Source organism: Capricornis sumatraensis, chromosome 9 (genome assembly GCF_032405125.1).
Source record: "Capricornis sumatraensis isolate serow.1 chromosome 9, serow.2, whole genome shotgun sequence".
NCBI classification, from domain to species: Eukaryota; Metazoa; Chordata; class Mammalia; order Artiodactyla; family Bovidae; genus Capricornis; species Capricornis sumatraensis.
The window spans coordinates 10,159,283-10,180,080 of NC_091077.1; the positions used below are offsets into that span (position 1 = coordinate 10,159,283).

At 39.6% G+C, this 20,798-nt stretch overlaps 1 protein-coding gene and 1 pseudogene across 1 annotated transcript; both read right to left on the reverse strand.

Moving 5' to 3' along the window:
• Positions 1–8,665: 8,665 nt before the first annotated feature.
• LOC138085607 (olfactory receptor 7A17-like) lies at positions 8,666–9,634 on the reverse strand (annotated as a pseudogene).
• A 6,104-nt stretch (positions 9,635–15,738) lies between these two features.
• On the reverse strand, positions 15,739–20,449 carry LOC138085953 (olfactory receptor 7A5-like). Its single transcript, XM_068980609.1, has 2 exons — positions 19,548–20,449; positions 15,739–15,772 (listed from the first exon to the last, which is right to left on the reverse strand). Exons 1-2 carry the CDS (start codon positions 20,447–20,449, stop codon positions 15,739–15,741), a joined length of 936 nt encoding a protein of 311 aa, XP_068836710.1.
• Between the last annotated feature and the right edge of the window lie 349 nt (positions 20,450–20,798).

Here is a 20,798-nt window from a genome sequence, read left to right on the forward strand (position 1 = left end):
TGCACTCATCTCACATGCTAGTAAAGTCATGCTCAAAATTCTCCAAGCCAGGCTTCAGCAATACGTGAACCATGAACTCCCTGATGTTCAAGCTGGTTTTAGAAAAGGCAGAGGAACCAGAGATCAAATTGACAACATCTGCTGGATCAACAAAAAAGCAAGAGAGTTCCAGAAAACCATCTATTTCTGCTTTATTGACTATGCCAAAGCCTTTGACTGTGTGGATCACAATCAACTGTGGAAAATTCTGAAAGAGATGGGAATACCAGACCACCTAACCTGCCTCTTGAGAAATCTGTATGCAGGTCAGGAAGCAACAGTTACAACTGGACATGGAACAACAGGCTGGTCCCAAATAGGAAAAGGAGTACATCAAGGCTGTATATTGTCACCCGGCTTATTTAACTTCTATGCAGAGTACATCATGAGAAACGCTGGACTGGAAGAAACACAAGCTGGAATCAAGATTGCTGAGAGAAATATCAATAACCTCAGATATGCAGATGACACCACCTTTATGGCAGAAAGTGAAGAGGAACTAAAAAGCCTCTTGATGAAAGTGAAAGAGGAGAGTGAAAATGTTGGCTTAAAGCTCAACATTCAGAAAATGATCATGGCATCTGGTCCCATCGCTTCATGGGAAATAGATGGGAAAACAGTGGAAAAAGTGTCAGACTTTACTTTGGGGGGTTCCAAAATCACTGCAGATGACTGCAGCCATGAAATTAAAAGACGCTTACTCCTTGGAAGAAAAGTTATGACCAACCTAGATAGCATATTCAAAAGCAGAGCCATTACTTTTCCAACAAAGGTCCATCTAGTCAAGGCTATGGTTTTTCCAGTAGTCATGTATGGATGTGAGAGTTGGACTGTGAAGAAGGCTGAGTGCCGAAGAATTGATGCTTAAGAACTGTGGTGTTGGAGAAGACTCTTGAGAGTCCCTTGGACTGCAAGGAGATCCAACCAGTCCATTTGAAGGAGATCAGCCCTGGGATTTCTTTGGAAGGAATGATGCTAAAGCTGAAACTCCAATACTTTGGCCACCTCATGTGAAAAGTTGACTGATTGGAAAAGACTCTGATGCTGGGAGGGATTAGGGGCAGGAGGAGAAGGGGACGACAGAGGATGAGATGGCTGGATGGCATCATGGACTCGATGGACGTGAGTCTGAGTGAACTCCGGGAGTTGGTGATGGACAGGGAGTCCTGCCGTCCTGCGATTCATGGGGTCACAAAGAGTCGGACACAACTGAGCGACTGAACTGAACTTAGAAAGATGGTGATGATAACCCTGTATGCGAGACAGCAAAAGAGACACAGATATATAGAACAGTCTTTTGGACTCTGTGGAAAAGGGAGATGGTGGGATGATTTGGGAGAATGTCATTGAAACATGTATAATATCATATATGAAATGAATTGCCAGTCCAGGTTTGATGCATGATACTGGATGCTTGGGGCTGGTGCACCGGGACGACCCAGAGGGATGGTAGGGGGAGGGAGGAGGGAGGTGGGATTCAGGATGGGGAACACGTGTATACCTGTGGCGGATTCATGTTGATGTAAGGCAAAACCAATACAATATTGTAAAGTAATTAACCTCCAATTAAAATAAATAAATTCATATTAAAACAACAACAACAACAACAACAACAACAAAAGAACTGCTTGATCAGGAATACACATGCCTACTAGAAAGTGATCTAGGAACGTTTTCTTCCCTGGAGCATCCAGGTGGATCCCAGTTCTCACAGACACCTTGTATTCAGCCCATTGAAGTGAAACTAGAGTTCTGATTCTTAGGACTTTAATTTTTAAGGCACTATGTGCAATAATTTGTTACACAGCAGTAGGAATGAAATGCGTCATTTAGCCAATAAAATACGGTTCACAGGAACTGAGTTTAAGCTTCTCAATTCAGTCATTTCGTTTCCTCTGGATTAAGGTATTTTGTATGAGTGACCCACTCTAATAGGAGATAAAAATGAAAGTCAGTTTGGATATGTTTGCCCTATTAGTTGGTGCATTGAGTTCCCATTCCATAAATATAAGTGTGGGTCTCATTGTGAGGACTGAATTAAGATGTCATTTTTATCAAAAGTAAGATCACACTGTTTTTGTTTAGTCACTAAGTTGTGTTTGACTCTTTGCAATCCAACAGACTTTAGCCTGTCAGGCTCCTCTGTCCATGGGATTTCCCAGGCAAGAATATTGGAGTGGTTTGCCAATTCTTTGTCCAGGGGATCTTCCCAACCCAGGGATTGAACCTGTGTCTCCTGCATTGGCAGGAGGATTCTTTGCCACTGAGCCACAAGGGAAGCCCATTTTAACTTAAAGTATTTTGCCTAAACTTTTATATTCCTTGAATTTCATGTTAATTCAGACAGTCATTATTTTTATTTCTTTAATTTAAAAATTTTGTTTCTTAATTTTTTTTTTTTGCCATACATTCACATGAATCAGCCATGGGTGTACATGTGTTCCCCATTCTGACCCTCCCTTCCACCTGCCTCCCCATCCCATCTCTCAGGGTCATCCCAGTGCACCAGTGCAGAGCACCCTGCCTCATGCATTCAACCCAGACTGGTGATCTATTTCACGTACATTAATATACATGTTTCAATGCTATTCTCTCAAATCATCCCACCCTCGCCTTCTCCCAGAGTCAACAGTCTGTTCTTTACATCTGTGTCTCTTTTGCTGTCTCACATATAGGGTCATCATTACTATCTTCCTAAATTCCATATGTATGCGTTAATATACTGTATTGGTGTTTTTCTTTCTGACTTATTTTGCTCTGTATAATAAGCTCCAGTTTCATCTACCTCATTAGAACTGATTCAAATCCATTCTTTTTAATACCTGAGTAATGTTCCATTGTGTATACATACCACAGCCTTCTTATCCATTCTTCTGCTGATGGACATCTAGGTTGCTTCCATGTCCTGGCTATTATAAACAGTGCTGTGATGAACATTGGGGTACACGTGTCTCTTTTAGTTCTGGTTTCCTCGGTGTGTATGCCCAGCAGTGGGATTGCTGGGTCATAAGGCAGTTCTATTTCCAGCTTTTTAAGGAATCTCCACACTGTTCTGCTTAGTAGCTGTACTAGTTTGCATTCCTACCAACAGTGTAAGAGGGTTCTTTTTCTCCTCACCTTCTCCAGCATTTATTATTTGTAGACTTTTTGATAGCAGCCATTCTGACCAGCATACCTTATTGTGGTTTTGATTTGCATTTCTCTGATAACAAGTGATGTTGAGCATCTTTTCATGTGTCTATTAGCCATCTGTAAGTCTTCTTTGGAGAAATGTGTGTTTAGTTCTTTGGACCATTTTTTGATTGGGTTGCTTTTTTTTACTGAAATTGAGCTGTAGGAGTTGCTTGTATATTTTTGAGATTAATTCTTTGTCAGTTGCTTCATTTGCTATTATTTTCTCCCATCCTGAAGGCTGTCTTTTCACCTTGCTTATAGTTTCCTTTGTTGTGCAAAAGCTTTTAAGTTTAATTAGGTCTCATTTGTTTATTTTTGCTTTTATTTTCATTGCTCTGGGAGGTGGGTCCTGGAAGATACTACTGTGATTTATGTCAGAGAGTGTTTTGCCTATGTTTTCCTCTAGGTGTTGTATAGTTTCTGGTCTTACGTTTAGATCTTTAATCCATTTTGAATTTATTTTTGTGTATGGTGTTAGAAAGTGTTCTAGTTTCTTTCTTTTACAAGTGGTTGACCAGTTTCCCCAGCACCACTTGTTAAAGAGACTGTCTTTTCTCCATTGTATATTCTTGCCCCCTTTGTCAAAGATAAGGTGTCCATAGGTGCATGGATTTATCTCTGAGCTTTCTATTTTGTTCCATTGATCTTTGTTTCTTTCTTTGTACCAGTGCCATATTGTCTTTTTTTTATGTGAAATATGGTTTTATTTTATTTTTTCTTTTATTTATTTATTTATATTATTATATATATATTTTACTTTACAATATTGTATTGGTTTTGCCACATACTGGAAATAAAAGCAAAAATAAGCAAATGGGGCATAAGGAAAATTAAAAGCTTCTGCACAACAGAGTGCCATACTGTCTTGATGACTGTTGCTGTGTAGTATAGCCTGAAGTCAGGCAGGTTGATTCCTCCAGTTCCATTCTTGTTTCTCAAGATTGCTTTGGCTATTCGAGGTTTTTTGTAACTCCATACAAATTGTGAAATTATTTGTTCTAGTTATTTCTTTATATTCCAACTTTTTTAAAAAGTTTCTTTCAACATAGCAAATTGGATTATAAATGTTTCAGTGTGTATGTGCTTATATGTATATTAATGTGTTTATTTGAGAGAAGATTATATACAATTAATGCACACACATGTGCTTCTTACATATGAATTTCTTAAAGCTATACAGCTACTTTTATAGATTTCCTATTTTCTCACAGCATTCCTCAGAAGTTATGTTTATTATTCCACATTACCTTTAGAAGTAAGGAAACAGAGGCCAGGGGAATTCCATTTATAAAAAGTGCATAACAAAGCAGTAAAACTTATTGTGCACCTTCTCAAGATACATAGAAATGGAACTAGGTTGTATATACTTTTATTATTTTTTTTTAAATTAAAAAATTTTTTTTAATATTCAGGAACAAAATCTTTGTTTTCTGAGAAGTGGTTGTAGCTCTGGAAAGTTCATAAAGCTTGCGTATGTGGGAACAATGCAGAAGCTAGCCTATGATTTGGGGGCTTGGCTTGTGAAGAATCAGACCTAACAAGAAGAGTCCAACTTAAGGGTCAGAGTGGAACTGGCAGCAAGATCCGCTCAGCAGCCAAACTCTGGGCTGCTGACCGCAGGCTCTCTCTCTCTCTTTTTTTAATATACTTTTAATTTTAATGATTTTTAACTGGGTTCAATTTATTGTATGTAACTATGCTTTAATCAGTTTATCAGTATTTAAAAATTCCAGTATGCATGTCATGGTAGTATCTGGAGCAAAAGTAACTGAATCACATCTAACAGGAGTGGGAAGTTTTGCTTCTAAATGGGATAAAACAAAGCTTCTTATGTGGATATTAAAGTAGTTAAGGACTTCCTAGATGAATCAGTGGTAAAGAATCTGCCTGACAATGCAGGAAATGCAGGAGACACAGGTTCCATCCCTGGGTCAGGAAGATCCCCTGGAGAAAGAAATGGCAATTCACTCTAGTATTCTTTGCTTGGGAAATCCCACAGACAGAGGAGCCTGGTGGGCTTCAGTCCATGGGGTCACAAAAGAGTTGGCCATGACTGAGCTACTGGGCACACACATATGTAAGGTAGTTAAATTATATTAAGACAAGTCACATTTAATAAACTCATTTTCCCCGTAAAAACTGGGACATTAACCTACATATATCAAAGGAGTTTTAGACTGAAGAGGAGTACAGCCTCACACATCATGGATGAGTCTTAGAATCACAACGTAGAGTTTCATGTCTGACTACAGACCCATGGAGAGGAAGCAGGGGACAGAGGATGAGATGGTTGGATGGCATCATTGACTCAGTGGGCATGAGTTAGCACAAACTCCAGGAGATAGTGAAGGACAGGGAAGCCTGGCATGGTGCAATTCATAGGGCCACAGAGAGTCAGATATGACTTAGGGCCCAAAGAGCAACAGACTCATGAAAAGCCCTGCAGAGATCAGAACAAGTAAGTCCCCATCCTATAATGTTATTAGATAATAGATATGTTCTATTAATCAGTTCTATTTAGGCAAGTTTGTATGTAGCAGTTGTTACTGAACCAAACTTGAGTATGCTCCCCCGAGTGCAGTAAAGCCAATCTACTGACACCAGGCTGTGGTGCAGCAAAGCACAGGGTTTATTGCAGGGTCTCAAACAAGGAGAATGAGCAACTCATGCTCCAAAGACCCCAAATCTCTGATACATTTCGGGGAAGAGGTTTTAAAGACAGTGTGAGAGACTGGGTCAAAGTTGTGAGATCAGATTGTGTGCAATTATTCTGATTGATTGGTGGTAAGTTAACAGAATAATGTTTTTGAAATCACAGTCATCAATCTTCTTGTTCCAATTGGTCTGGGGTCTAGGTGCTTGTGGTCAGCATGCAGTTAAGATTTTCCACCTGATTGGTTGGAGTTTTAGACTCTTCAAGATGACTCAAGCATGTGGTGCAAGAATTATCTACAGGCAAGGGTGGGAAGATTTGAAAGAATAGCATGAAACATTTACATTGCCATATGTAAAACAGATGACCAGTGCAAGTTCGATGAATGAAGCAGGACACTCAAAGCCAGTGTTCTGTGACAACCTAGAGGGATAGGATGGGGAGGGAGGTGGGTTCAGGTTGGAGGGGACACATGTATATCTGTGGCTAATTCACATTGATGTTTAGCAAAAACCATCATAATATTGCAAAGTAACTATCCTCCAATTAAATAAATCAATTAAAGAAAAAGAATAGCTGGAAAAATACCTTAATGTTAAAAAAGGGGAATTATCTATAGCCCTTGAAGAGGCACAAAGGTCCTTAACTTTGTTTTGTGCATGGTAAGTCATTTCAATCATGTCTGAAGCTTTGTGATCCTACAGACCATAGCCTGCCAGGCTCCTCTGCCCATGGGATTCTCCAGGCAAGAATACTGGAGTGGGTTGTCATGCCTTCCTTCCCAATCCAAGGACTGAATCTTCATCTCCTGAATTGGCAGGCGAATTCTTTACTACTAGTGCCACCTGGGAAGCCCTGATTTTGTTTTATGGCTAGGCTATTGCTATTTTGTGTTTTGTTTTGTTTAGTCACTAAGTTGTGTCTGATTTTTTGCGACTCCATGGATAGTAACCTGCCAGGCTCCTATGTCCATGGGATTTCCCAGGCAAAAATACTGGAGTGGGTTGCCATTTTCTTCTCCAGGGGGTCTTCCCGATCCAGGGATCAAACCTGTATCTCTTGCATTGGTAGGCAGATATTTACTGTTGAGCCATCAGGGAAGCTCAAAGATCCTTGACTTTGTTTTGTCTTACTTGACAGTTTTCCTTTGTTCTGCATTTTCACACTTTTCTGATTAAATCTGCTCTTTGGATCTCAGGGAAAGCCTAGTAGGCTTAAAAATTCTCAGCACACATGATGAAGGAGACACAAGAGGGTCTGTCTCTGGGAAGACCCCACAAGATCCTGCTCCGTTTCACAGCTAACTGATATGATAATAAAACTGAATGGAACTGAAGGTAATTGTTAATAGTCTCATTCTGCTTGTTCAAAACATTTGCTTTGAAATTTAAAGATAACTGTCATGACTACTCTGTTGCTCAACTTTATTTTATATGAAATACAAAACAAAAATATGTCAAAAATAAATTTAAAAAGTGGAAAACTGACTCCCTTTGAGGTCATGTAGAGAGGCTGGAAAGATATGCATATTTGCACAACAGGAATCCAAGCTTTCCAGTGAGTCATCCTTTAATTATGAGAGTGATATATAATGGATGATGTTAATACTGCTCATTTTCTGCTCTTTTAGCAGAGAAATTTAGTGAGAACATTTTGAAGAGTGGAAGTTACTTCATTCTGAGGAATGGAAGGAATCATATGTTGTGGAGGCAGTGGAAGTTTCAAACAGAAATTTCAAACAAGAAAATAATTTAATAAAAACCAAAATGTGCCTCCAGTCCTTCAGCTCAATGAATATACCTTATAAATGAATACGGATGGTCCATATGTTGATGAGTATGTGAACTGTCTGAAAAATACATCTTTTTCATAGACAGTATTTTGTTTCATCATACTTAGGTTTAAGGCTTAGTCACTTCAGTTGTGTCCTACTCTTTGTGACCCAATGGACCATAACCACCAGGCTTCTCTGTCCATGGGATTCTCCAGGCAAGAATACTGGCATGTGTGCCATTTACTTCCCCAGGGAATCTTCTTGACCCAGGAACTGAACCCATATCTCCTGTGTCTCTTTATAACTAGCATCACCTGGGAAGCCCACTCTAGGGCCATAATTAGCCATATTATATCTATCTATTTACTCATAGGTGACTTCAGAGTAGATTCCACTTGGACATGTATTTTATTGTCAGATATTGCTAGTGACTATGGTAGACAGAGTAGACTCAAGGCTGTACAGAAAGTAAGAGCCCAGTGAGTAGAAAATACCCTTGATCAGTGATAACAACCAGTCTGTTAAATTTGGATTATCAAAAAGAGCAATTAATGTAGTGATATGTAAAGAATGATTTTTTTGCAAAAGTTAGAAATGATGGTCTCAGATTTTCATCGGTTGTAAACTTATAAATAGTTTTGATTGCCAAGAAGTTTTCTCCCCACTTATGGGAATGGTGCAGCTCATGATTATTTCTTTTAATCAAACAAAATAAAAAATACTCAATATGACATATTTTATTTTAGAGGAAATAATCCTTAAGAGATCCATGTAGACTCTTGAGGTAAATGGGTATTTTCAAATATTTCACATCCAAGATTGGAAATGCAATTGTGAGAGTATGAAAATGAAAAAAGGAAAAATCATGCATATCAGAGATATTACAAAACATACAAGTGTATGGCACACATTGTATGAAGTTAAAATCAAAGTAGAAATTCCAAGGAAAATAAGAGAGGCAATGTTCTACTTTCAAAATATGATCAAAGACTGGCAATGTTTGACACAGGCTTTGAGCTCTGCTATCATGGGCACTTCTTAAGCTCAAAAGCAAAATGACATTTTAGAGCTACCTCTTCAAAGAGTATTTTCAGACCCCTCTTTAAATCTTTATTTCTCAGACTATAGATGAAGGGGTTCAACATGGATGTGACCACGGTGTACATCACCGAGGCTGTTGCACTTGAGTGTAAGCTGTGGGTACCAGCAGGGCTAAGGTACACTCCTAAACCTGTACAATAAAATAAGGAGACAACAGAGAGGTGAGATGCACAGGTGGAAAATGCGTTATACTTGCCCTGAGCTGATGAGATTCTACATATGGAGGAAAGTATCTTATAATATGAGTAAAGGATACCAGAGAGGGGACCACCAGCCAATAGGACAGCTGCAAAATATATCAGTATGTTATTGAGAAAGGGGTCAGAACTAGTAAGTTGTGTCATCTGATTGAGTTCACAGAAAAAGTGGGGGATTTCTAAGACTGTACAGAAGGACAGTCTCAACACCATTAAGCTTTCTAACAAGGAATGCAGGGCACTGATGATCCAGGACACCAGCACCAGCAGTCCATAGAGCTAGGGGTTCATGATGGCCTTGTAGTGCAGGGGGTGGCAGATGGCCACAAAGCAGTCATAGGCCATCACGGTCAGCAGTACAATGTCCAGCACTACAAAGAGTGTGAAAAAATACACCTGGGTGATGCAGCCTTCAAATGTTATGACTTTGCTTTGGGTCTGGATGTTCCACAGCATATTTGGGATGGTGGTGGAGGTGAAGATGATGTCTACAAAAGACAGGTTGGAGAGGAAGAAGTACATGGGGGTGTGGAGGTGGGAGTCTGAGCTGATGGCCAGGATGATGAGCAAGTTTCCAAACACAGTGATCAGGTACATGGAGAGGAAAAGTCCAAATATGAGAGACTGAAGCTCTGGTTCCTCTGAAAATCCCAGAAGGTGAAATTCTGAAACCCTCGTTAGGTTCTTTGGTTCCATTTGGTGGTTAGACTACCAGGAAAGGGGAAAATTACATGACTATTTTCACACAAATGGGCATTACTCACATGATTGAGTTGCTATCTTTTATATTTTCCCATAAAGATATTAATGTCAATATTTTGTTCACAGATTTTGTGTACTCTAGGTAAGCTACCAACTTCAGTATTCTTGGGCTTCCCTTGTGGCTCAGCTTGTAAAGAATCTGCCTGCAATACGGGAGACCTGGGTTTGATCCCTGGGTTTGGAAGAACCCCTGGAGAAGGGAAAGGCTACCCACTCCAGTATTCTGGCCTGGAGAATTCCATGGACTGTATAGTCCATGGGATCTCAAAGAGTTGGACACGACTGAGAGACTTTAACACTTCACTGGGTAAACTCCTGTGTCATCTCCAATTAGCAGACTTGTCTAAGAGTCAATGTTTTCCCCAAGATGTCACATATTCAGAGTTTTAGTGAGAAATTATTTCATACATCTGAAAAATATAAGTTGAATAGTGACAATGTCCCAAGTACTGTCTATACAGGGAATGTAGTTTGCTGAAAACAAAAGCTCCTAAGATCCCATTTTGCAGACAGAATATAAGCCAACAAAAACTATATAGCATATCAGATGGTGACAGGTGTTATGTAGAAAAAGGAAGGAGGTATGATGTAGAGAGTCGAAAGGGAGTGTGATTTTTCATGTCTGTTTAGGCAAGACCTGTGAACAAGGTGCTATTTGAACAGAGACCTCAAGGATGACAGAACTAGGGCCATGAGCATACCTGGGGCAGTGCTAATTTGAAGGCCCTGAAGAAGGTGCTTGTTTAAAATGTTCCAGTCCAAAAAAGAAAGCCAGGCTGGTGAGGGACATGAGCGGGAGGGAGAGGGAGGAGAAATGGTGTCAGAAGATGTTGAGGAACAAGGTATTCTCTCTCTTGCCACTGAAACATCAAGTCACAAAGGAGTTCTTCATCCATGTTATGTATCTTCTATGTTTTAAGGAATTCACTGCTAGAAAAAGCCATATGAGAGACAATTGAAGGAAAATGCAAAACCAAATTCCAAATGAAAAGTTTATAATCATTTTGTTCAGTTGCTACCGAGAGGGTAACAAGGCAGGAAGGCTAGGGGTCTCCAAATGGAAGAAATAGGCTGCAAGTGCCAGCCATTTTTTAATCTCTCTCTTAAGTGGCAGGAGGAAACAAACTACAAGAGTCAGACCTTCTCCCCCTTCTCTACACAAAATTAAAAGGCAGTCTCTTTTAAAATTTTGTGTTGCCATGACAACACCTGATTCCGCCTGAACTTAACTTTTTTCAAACCTTGAGCTAACCAATGCGTTTTTCTTTGGAAATGTTCTCTTAAGCTATGTTAATGAGACTATGTATTTGCTTGGGAATCTGCCTCTCTTCAAGATTCATGTCAACTGTTTTATGGCCTGGGATAACTCACCTTGTGAAGATGTTATCTCAAAATGCATATTGTGGGTGAGGGGCCTGGTGCCACTTTCTGAGTTTTGAGACATTTCCTCTTAGCAGCCTGTTAATAGGCATATAACTTCTTGCTAAAAACTAGCAAGGGGGCACTCTTTCTGCCTGCTTCTGATGTCTATGTCAGAAGCTTTCTCTATCTCTTTTACACTTCAATAAAACTTTATTACACAAAAGCTCTGAGTGATCAAGACTTTTCACTGGCCCTGGATCAAATTCCTCTCCTCCTGAGATCAAGAATCCCAGCGTCTTTCATAACTCAGCAATAACCTTTCACTACATCGTGTCCCATTTTTTGCAACCCCATGAACTGCAGCACAGCAGGATTCCCTGTCTTTCACTATCTCAGGGAATTTGCTCAGACTTACATCAATTGAGTTGATGATGCCATCTAACCATCTTGCCCTCTGAGTCATAATATTTTAATAATATCACTAATTCAATTTTTTATTGTGAAAGACATTGAAAGAAATAAGATGACAGCAAGTTTTATAGTATGAGACAGAAACACTATTCAAGTCATAATTTTCTCTTATATGGAAATACATGGATTCCAATATGCATATGGAAGATAACGGTGATACTTATTCAAATGTAAAGAAAAGAGCCTATCAATGCAATTTTTAGTGATAGATTTAGAACAAAAAGACAATAACGGATGCAGAAAATAGTTGGAAATATGCAAAAGTGTATCTTATTTGCACTAAATATGAAGAAGAACATCCATTTTCATTTCTGTTTAAGGCAAGGATTTTCAAGTGAAGCACATTGAAGTGGTCATTAAATTTGTTAAATTAAAAAAACAGAACAATGGAGAGTACTTAAGATGCCTGGCTCAGATTTTTCACATAAAAATTTTAAATTCTCACATATTCTGCACAAATAGTTGTATACATATGTGACATATTTAAGTGGTAACAGCAATCTTAATGATAAAAATCCAGTTTCTAGTTTGAAAGCATATAATAAATAAACAGGAGCAAAAACATGCTGAACTTCCTATAGGAAAGCAAAGGACTTGAACAGGTCAATTTTAAAATGAGGAAATAATGGGCTAGTGAATTTATTTAATTTAATCTTATTTAATCTTTAACATTTATTTAATCTTATAGGCAATGAACAATTGCAGAGTAAACTCGTTGGCATACTCATTTTCACATAATAAAATTTTTTAAATTTTAATATTAAAAGGCTGGAAATACCATGAAATGCATGTCCCTTGAACTGTTGTTGCAAGAAATTGTTTGCCAGTATTCCTTATTCTGGATCTTACTCATTATACTGAAGTATACTTCTTCTTTGAAAAATATCCTACTTCACTGTACATCCCCCATAGCTAGTAACATATATCTGTATTTCAGTTAATTACAAAGGTCCTTGTACTTATGCCCCACTTTTGCTGAAAGCACTTTGTACCTCTCGTTCCCTATTCTTATTGGGCTTCCATGTCCATCATTTAATGGTCAGTGTTGACCCCTGGACTGTTGAGTTCAGTATTCACTTCTATGCATAGTGTAATCCATTAATTTATCAGTCAAAATAACAAACAACTGCAGTGATCATGACTCTGTGTTTACTCTACATTGGTGCTCAGGTGAATTCAGGTCAATATTAGTGGCTGTCATTCTATCTGACTGTCTCTTGTAGTATCTACTGGGCTCTTGAACTCACCTGGGTGGAGTTTCTGACAGCAAGATCTCAACATACATGGCCCAACTCATCTTGATGGAGACAGAGACTCTGTGTACAGACTAGATTGTGGGGTCAGGTATCGGTCCCCCAACTAGAGTTCTGACTCTGCAAGCACCAACCATGCCCCAACTTAGTCCAAGGTTGCACAGGCAGAGGGACTACAGCACAGGAAATATTTATGGCTCCTTATGTCTGCTAGTTAGCATGTTTCCCTTTTGTAACTACTACTTTTAATAATTGATTTCCCTGTGGGAGAGTGGTCTGGTCAGATAGAAAAAGTTTCCTGCTCATACTCTGTATCTGGGATACAATGTTACAAGCCAGATGAATTCAGTATTCAGTGTTTATTACTTCTTTAATAAATTCATCAGTCTTCCAGAGGAATAAGCCTTAAGGTCTCAACACCTCACCCCGTCTCTGAGTTCAAATTTTCTCCAGAGTCTAAGCTTGAGGATTCTGTCTTGATTAGATCCCTAATCAAGGCACTGACTTCACTCCTGGTGAGCCACAGCCCTTCATATCTAGAGAAAATTAGCATTCTCATCTTCAAAAATGGGATAAACTTATTCCTTAATATAAAACCTTGGAGAGTGTTGCGCTTGGATTTACGACAGTTTTGCCAAAACAGTTAGGAGCTTCATACTTACAGCACCAGCTAAGAGTTGCCAGGAAGCCCCTCATTAGAAAATGTTTGTTATAAGAGTTGTATGGATTTTAGTACTATATAGGGACTGAATAATTTAATATTAAAAATACTCCATTCTATGTAGTTAGTTTAGTCACCCAGTCATGTCTGACTCCTTGTGACCCCATGGACTGCAGCATGCCAGGCTTTCCTGTCCATCACCAGCTCCTAGAGCTTGCTCAAACTCATGTCCATTGAGTCAGTGATGCCATCTAACCATCTCATCCTCTCTTGTCCCCATCTCCTGCCTTCAGTCTTTCCCAGCATCAGGGTCTTTCCCAATGAATCAGTTCTTTGAATCAGGTGGCCAAAGTATTGGAGCTTCAGCTTCAGCATCAGTTCTTCCAATGAATATAGGACTGATTTCCTTTAGGATGGACTGGTTGGATCTCCTTGCAGTCCAAGGGACTCTCAAGAGTCTTCTCCAACACCACAGTTTAAAAGTTGGATGGCATCACCGACTAGATGGAGGTGAGTTTGAGCAAGCTCTGGGAGCTGGTGAAAGACAGGGAAGCCTGGTGTGCTGCAGTCCATGGGGTCACAGAGTCGGACATGACTGAGTGACTGAATTGAACAGAACAGAACTGAACCAAACAATTCTACGCATATATTTAATCTTATAGGTAATGAAATAATTGAAGGTTAAGCTCTTTGGCATACAATTTTGATGTAATAAAATTTTTTATTTAAATATTAAGAGGGAAGAGACACTGAAATGTATGCCTCATCAAGGGCTGTTGCAGGGAAGTGTTTGCCAGCATTCTAGGTCTGGATCTCATTCATCATAGTCAAATATGCTTCTCCTTAGAAAAACATCCTACATCACTGTACATCCCCCACCAGCTATTTCCCTATATCTCTACTTTTCCTGCCCATACTCTGTGTCTAGGATACAGAGTATATAGGTTTACATTTCCTGCACACCGGATTGTCTTCACCTGAACTTTTGAATGAGAAGTGTATATGAATTAATTTCATATGCATAATCAATTCTATTTTTTTAATGCAAGGACCCATGAATCACATCAAATAATATACTTCTGAAAAGGTTTGAATTGATATATTCAAAGAAGATATATATATATGTATATAATCAAGACATATTGAAAGGTATTCAACAAATTAAAAGGTATTATTGTTGTTTAGTTGCTAAGTCATTTCTGACACTTTGCAACCCCATGGATTTTCCAGGCAATAGTACTGGATTGCCATTTCCTTCTCCAGGTGATCTTCCCAACCCAAGGTCAAACCTGGGTCTCCCGCATTGTAGACAGACGCTTTACCATCTGAGCCACCAGGGAAGTCTGTAAATCAATTATATCACAGTAAATATTCTTAAAAAGTAGATGTATAAAAAAAAAACCGTGATAAAATTCAACATCTATCCATGGTAACAATCCTCATCAAAGTGGGTATCAGTTCAGTTCAGTTGCTCAATCGTGTCCGACTCTTTGCGACCCCATGAATTGCAGCATGCCAGGCCTCCCTGTCCAACACCAACTACTGGAGTTCACCCAAACCCATGTCCATTGAGTCAGTGATGCCATCCAACCGTTTCATCCTCTATCTTCCCCTTCTCCTCCTGTCCTCAATCTTTCCCAGCATCAGGGTCTTTTCAAATGAGTCAGCTCTATGCATCAGATGGCCAAAGTATTGGAGTTTCAGCTTCAACATCAGTCCTACCAATGAACACCCAAGACTGATCTCCTTTAGGATGGGCTGGTTGGATGTCCTTGCAGTCCAAGGGACTCTCAAGAGTCTTCTCCAACACCACAGTTCAAAAGCATCAATTCTCCGGCACTCAGCTTTCCTTATAGTCCAACTCTCACATCCGTATATGATCACTGGAAATATCATAGCCTTGACTAGATGGACCTTTGTTGACAAAGTATTGTCTCTGCTTTTCAATATGCTATCTAGGTTGGTCATAACTTTCCTTCCAAGGAGTAAGCGTCTTTTAATTTCATGGCTGCAATCACCATCTGTAGTGATTTTGGAGCCCAGAAAAATAAAGTCAGACATTGTTTCCCCATCTATTCCCATGAAGTGATGGGACCAGATGCCATGATCTTTGTTTTTTGAATGTTGAGCTTTAAGCCAACTTTTTCACTCTCCTCTTTCTCTTTCATCAAGAGGCTCTTTAGTTCTTCTTCACTTTCTGCCATAAGAGTGGTGTTATCTGCATATCTGAAGTGGGTATAGAGGGAACATATCTCAACAAAATGGCATTTATGACCTAAACACAGCCAACCTCATATTCTACAGTGAAAAGCTAAGAGTCTTTCCTCTAAATTCAGGAACAAGACAAGGATGCCCACTCTCTCTACTTCTAGTATCCACTCCTAATACTTCAAAATACTTATGACATTTTCCACAGAAATATAATAAATATTCTTAAAATTCAAGGCTTCCCTGGTGACTCAGATGGTAAAGAATTGGCCTGCAATGCAGGAGACCCAGGTTTGATACCTTGGTCGGGAAGATCCTCTGGAGAAGGAAATGGCAACCCACTCCAGTATTCTTGCCTGGAGAACCCCATGGACAGAGAAGCCTTGGTGGGTTACAGTCCATGGGGTCACAAAGAGTTGGACACAACTGAGGGACTAAAACACATACATGGCTAAAATTCATATGGAACCACAAAATAATCTGAGTAGTCAAAGCAATCGCAAAACAAAGCCAACCAACCAACCAACCAACCAAAAAAAATCTTCATGACAATGAAATTGGGTTTATCATTCTCCTAAACTTCAGACTATACTGCAAAGCTACAGTCATCAAAATGGCATGGTACAGTCGCATACAATTAATGCAACAGAACAGAGAGCTGAGAAATAAACCACACACTTATGGTCAATTAACCTATGACAAAGTAGGTAAGGATATTAAAAAAGAGTCTTTCATCAAGTGGTTCTGGGAAAATTGGACAGCTACATGTAAAGAATTAGATTAAAATATTTCTCACACCATATACAAAAATAACACAAATGGATTAAAGACTTAAAGGTAAGACTGGAAACCATAAAAATCATAGAAGAAAGCATAGGTAGAACAGTCTTTGACCTAAATCATAGTACTATTGTTTTGGATCTGTCTCCTAAAGCAAAGGAAATAAAAGCAAAAAATAAACAAAAGTGACCTAATTAGACTTGAAAGCTTTTGCAAAGCACAGAAAGCCATTCACCATGAGGAGACAACTTACTGGAGAGCTTATTGATACAACAACCAAAGTAAACAAATCTGAATTGCAAACATCTGCTGTTTCTTATTTCTGGCATTTGCACCAATATTTAAGACAGCATTCATGATCATTCTGTTTTTCAAGTTTACTTCAAAAAACTGTATTAAAATGTGATTTTATTGAGGTTACTTTTCAGGAAACCAGGGGAGATTGGAATAAAATAAGTTCTTGGGGAGAAAAATTGGTGAGTCTGAATTACAGGCTAGACAGGAATTCAACCTCTCTTGTCAGTTGCCCTTTGATCATAATCATTGAAGAGATTCTGATCATAATGAGGACTTATAATGGATGATATTCAAATGTACATTCATTGATTCTTTTTTTTTTATTATGGCTAACTTTAGAAAAGAGTGAAGTGTTTAATTTAGAGCTATGGAAAGATTCATGAGTGGGCAGCACTGGAAATTTTCAAGGGGAAACAGGAATATAACACAGTAAGTTTCCTAGATATGAATGAGTTCCTTTCCAAGAGTGTGTTCATAAGTCCAGTTTGTTCAGAAATCGAACACAATTAGCGTACCCAATGAACACAATCAGTTACATAGTACTATACTATAATCAGTTTCCCTGGAGAAATGGCAACCCGCTCTAGTATTTTTTGCCTGAGAAATCACATGGACAGAAGAGCCTGGTAGGCTACAGCTGATGGAGTCACAAAGAGTCAAACACAACTGAGTGACTAAACCACGACCATCACTATAATAGGTTCATACTACTTTTTGCACAAATAACACATGAAAAACAAGTACAAAACATAAAGGAAACTGTCTTAATCTTACTGTATAGTGCCTTGAGAAGTACAGTAGTAGAGTACAGCAGCTGGCATATAGGCTTTGGCGTTGAGTGCACAGACAAGAAGAATTATTAGTTGGAGGAGGGAGAGAAGATGGGAGATGGTAGAGCTGAAGGATCATTAGCAGTAGGAGATGGAAGCTTAAATTTCACTCATACCTGATGCTGATGGCACAGGTTCTGATTCCTTGCTGATTCATTTGATCTACCCTCTTGAAAAAACTTCCCTTGTAGTTCCAAGGCTATTCTGGTAGCTCAGTTGGTAAAGAATCCACCTGCAATGCAGGAGACCCTGGTTCAATTCCTGGGTTGGCAAGTTCCCCAGAAGAAGGGATAGGTTACCCACTCCAGTATTCTCTGCCTTCTCTGGTGGCTCAGATGGTAAAAAATCTACCTGCAATGCAGGAAACCTGGGTTTGATCCCTGGCTTGGGAAGAGCCTCTGGAGAAGGGCATGACAACCCACTCCAGTATTCTTGCTTGGAGAATTCCATGGACAGAGGAGCCTGGTGACTGTAGTCCTTGGGGTTGCAAAGAGTTGGACATGGCTGAGCAACTGAGCACTTGAAAAAACAATCTGCTGATGTCTTGGTGTAGCTTTTTCTCCCATCAGAGATGACACAGCAGCACTGGATTGCATTCTGAATGGCTGCTGCAACCTTCGTGTGCCATTCTACATTTAGGTTCTGCACCTCAAAAACTAATTTGTTCTTGTTGTTCAGTCACTCAGTCACGTCTGACTCTGTGAGACTCCCTGGAGGGTCCATGGAATTCCCCAGGCCAGAATACTGGAGTTAGTAGCCTTTCCTTTCTCCAGGGGGGTCTTCCGAACTCAGGAATTGAACCCAGGTCTCCTGCATTGCAGGTGGATTCTTTACCATCTGAGCCACAAGAAAAGCTCAGTTTCTGCTGTATGACAAAGTAAATTAGCTACATGTATACATGTAGCAACTTCACTTTCACTTCTCACTTTCGTGCATTGGAGAAGGAAATGGCAACCCACTCCAATGTTCTTGCCTGGAGAATCCCAGGGACGGGGGACCCTGGTGGGCTCCCATCTATGGGGTCGCACAGAGTCAGACACGACTGAAGTGACTTAGCAGCAGCATAGATATATTCCCTTCCTCTTGGACAGGCTTTCCTGTCCATCATCATCTCCCAGAGTTTACTCAGACTCATGTCCATATGCAAGTTGGTGATGTCATCCAACCGTCTCATCCTGTCGCCCCTTCTCCTGCCCTCTATTTTTCCTAGCATCGGAGTCTTTTCCAATGAGTTAACTCTTTGCATCAAGTGCCCTCTCAAATAAAGAAAATCCCCTTGCTGTTTTCTGTGTCTTGGTTCTCTCTGGTTCTTCAGTTACATCTTCTTCCTCTTGTCTTAGTCATTTCTCTGGTCCTCCAATTCCTTCAATTCCTCGCTCCAATCTCTTAGTTATTTTCAGTTTGTTTCCATCATTTTTACTTGGTGCTTCTTGGCAGCACCAACAACATCACCACTGCTTTTATGCTTGCTTCTGGACATCCTGGGATTGAAATAAAGAGAGTTACTGTACCCTATACAACACTGTACTGTAAAGTACACAAAAGCACAACCACTTGTAGAGGATGCACACATGTGACAACATATGCAAGACACTTTATATTTTATTTGAGAACAAATTGTTCTTAAAAAACACATCTCTTCATAGGATAATGGGAATTTCCCAACTGTCCAGATCCAAGGTTGAGAATAAATCTGAGAAAGTGGGAAAATGATAAAACAGAAAAACTCTTGTATATGAAAGAGAGAGTAAGCACACACTTCAATAAAGTGAGTGACATAAACTGTATGGACATGTTGAAATAAAAGAAATGAAAATTCCAGGAAATAAATAGAAGGAGTAAGTTCTACTTTCACAGCCAGATCAAAGAATCTGATCAAAGATTTGCAATATAGAGCACTGAATCTCTGAATCCTTCAATTATGTGCCTTTCTTTATCTCAGGACAAGTGTCCTTTTTATAGCTGCCATTCTGAAAAATGTCTTCAGAGCCCTCTTTATGTCTCTATTCCTTAGACTATAAATGAAAGGATTCAGCATGGGTGTGACCACAGTGTACATCATTGATGCTGTTGCACTTGACTGGGAGCTGTGGGTAGCAGCAGAGCTAACATACACTCCTAGGCTTGTACAATAAAATAAGGAGACAACAGAGAGGTGAGACACACAGGTGGAAAGTGCTTTATACTTTCCCTGAGCAGATGAGATTCTGTGGATGGAAGATGCTATCTTAATGTAAGAGTAAAATACTCCAGTGAGAGGACCACCAGCTAGCAGCACAGCTGTGATGTATATCACCAAGTCATTGGGAAAGCTGTCAGAACAGGCAAGTTGGACCATCTGATTGAGTTCACAGAAATAGTGAGGGATTTCCAACTCTCCACAGAAGGACAGTCTCAACACCATTAAGGTTTGTAATAATGAATGCAGGACACTGATGGCCCAGCTAACTAGAACCAAAATTCTACAGACTTTTGGATTCATGATGACCATGTAGTACAGGGGGTGGCAGATGGCCACAAAGCGGTCATAGGCCATTACCGTCAGGAGGAAGTCATCTAACCCTGCAAACAGCATTAAAAAATACACATGAATGATGCAGGCTTCATAGGTTATAACTTGGCTTTGTATGTAGATGTTCCATAGCATTTGGGGGATGGTGGTGGAGGTGAAGCAGATGTCTACAAAAGAAAGGTTGGAGAGGAAGAAGTACATGGGGGTGTGGAGGTGGGAGTCTGAGCTGATCGCCAAGATGATGAGCAGGTTTCCAAACACAGTGATCAGGTACATGGAGAGAAAAAGCCCAGATATGAGGGGTTGTAGTTCTGGTTCCTCTGAGAATCCCAGGAGAAGAAATTCTGAAGGTCTTGTTAAGTTCCTTTGGGCCATGCTTTGGAGGTGACTACAAATAAAGGGCAAAATGACATGTTTAGCTTGCATCCTCACATTACTGAAATGCTACCCTTTATATTTTGTGGTTAAAAATTAATTTCAGTATTTTGTTCTTGGATTTGGCAGAGTATACAGTCCTGAAAAACCAATTCTCCTAAAATCCAGTCATGGAGAAAGAATATAGGAAATAAAAAACTACAGCATGTCAGATGGTGACAGAGACTATGAAAAAAATGAAAGCAAGTGTAAGGGGAAAGAGTAAAGAGGGGGTGCTACTTTTTATAGGTGTTCAGGCAAGGCATGCAGACAGGGTGACTTTGAACAGAGACCTCAATGAAGAAAGAGC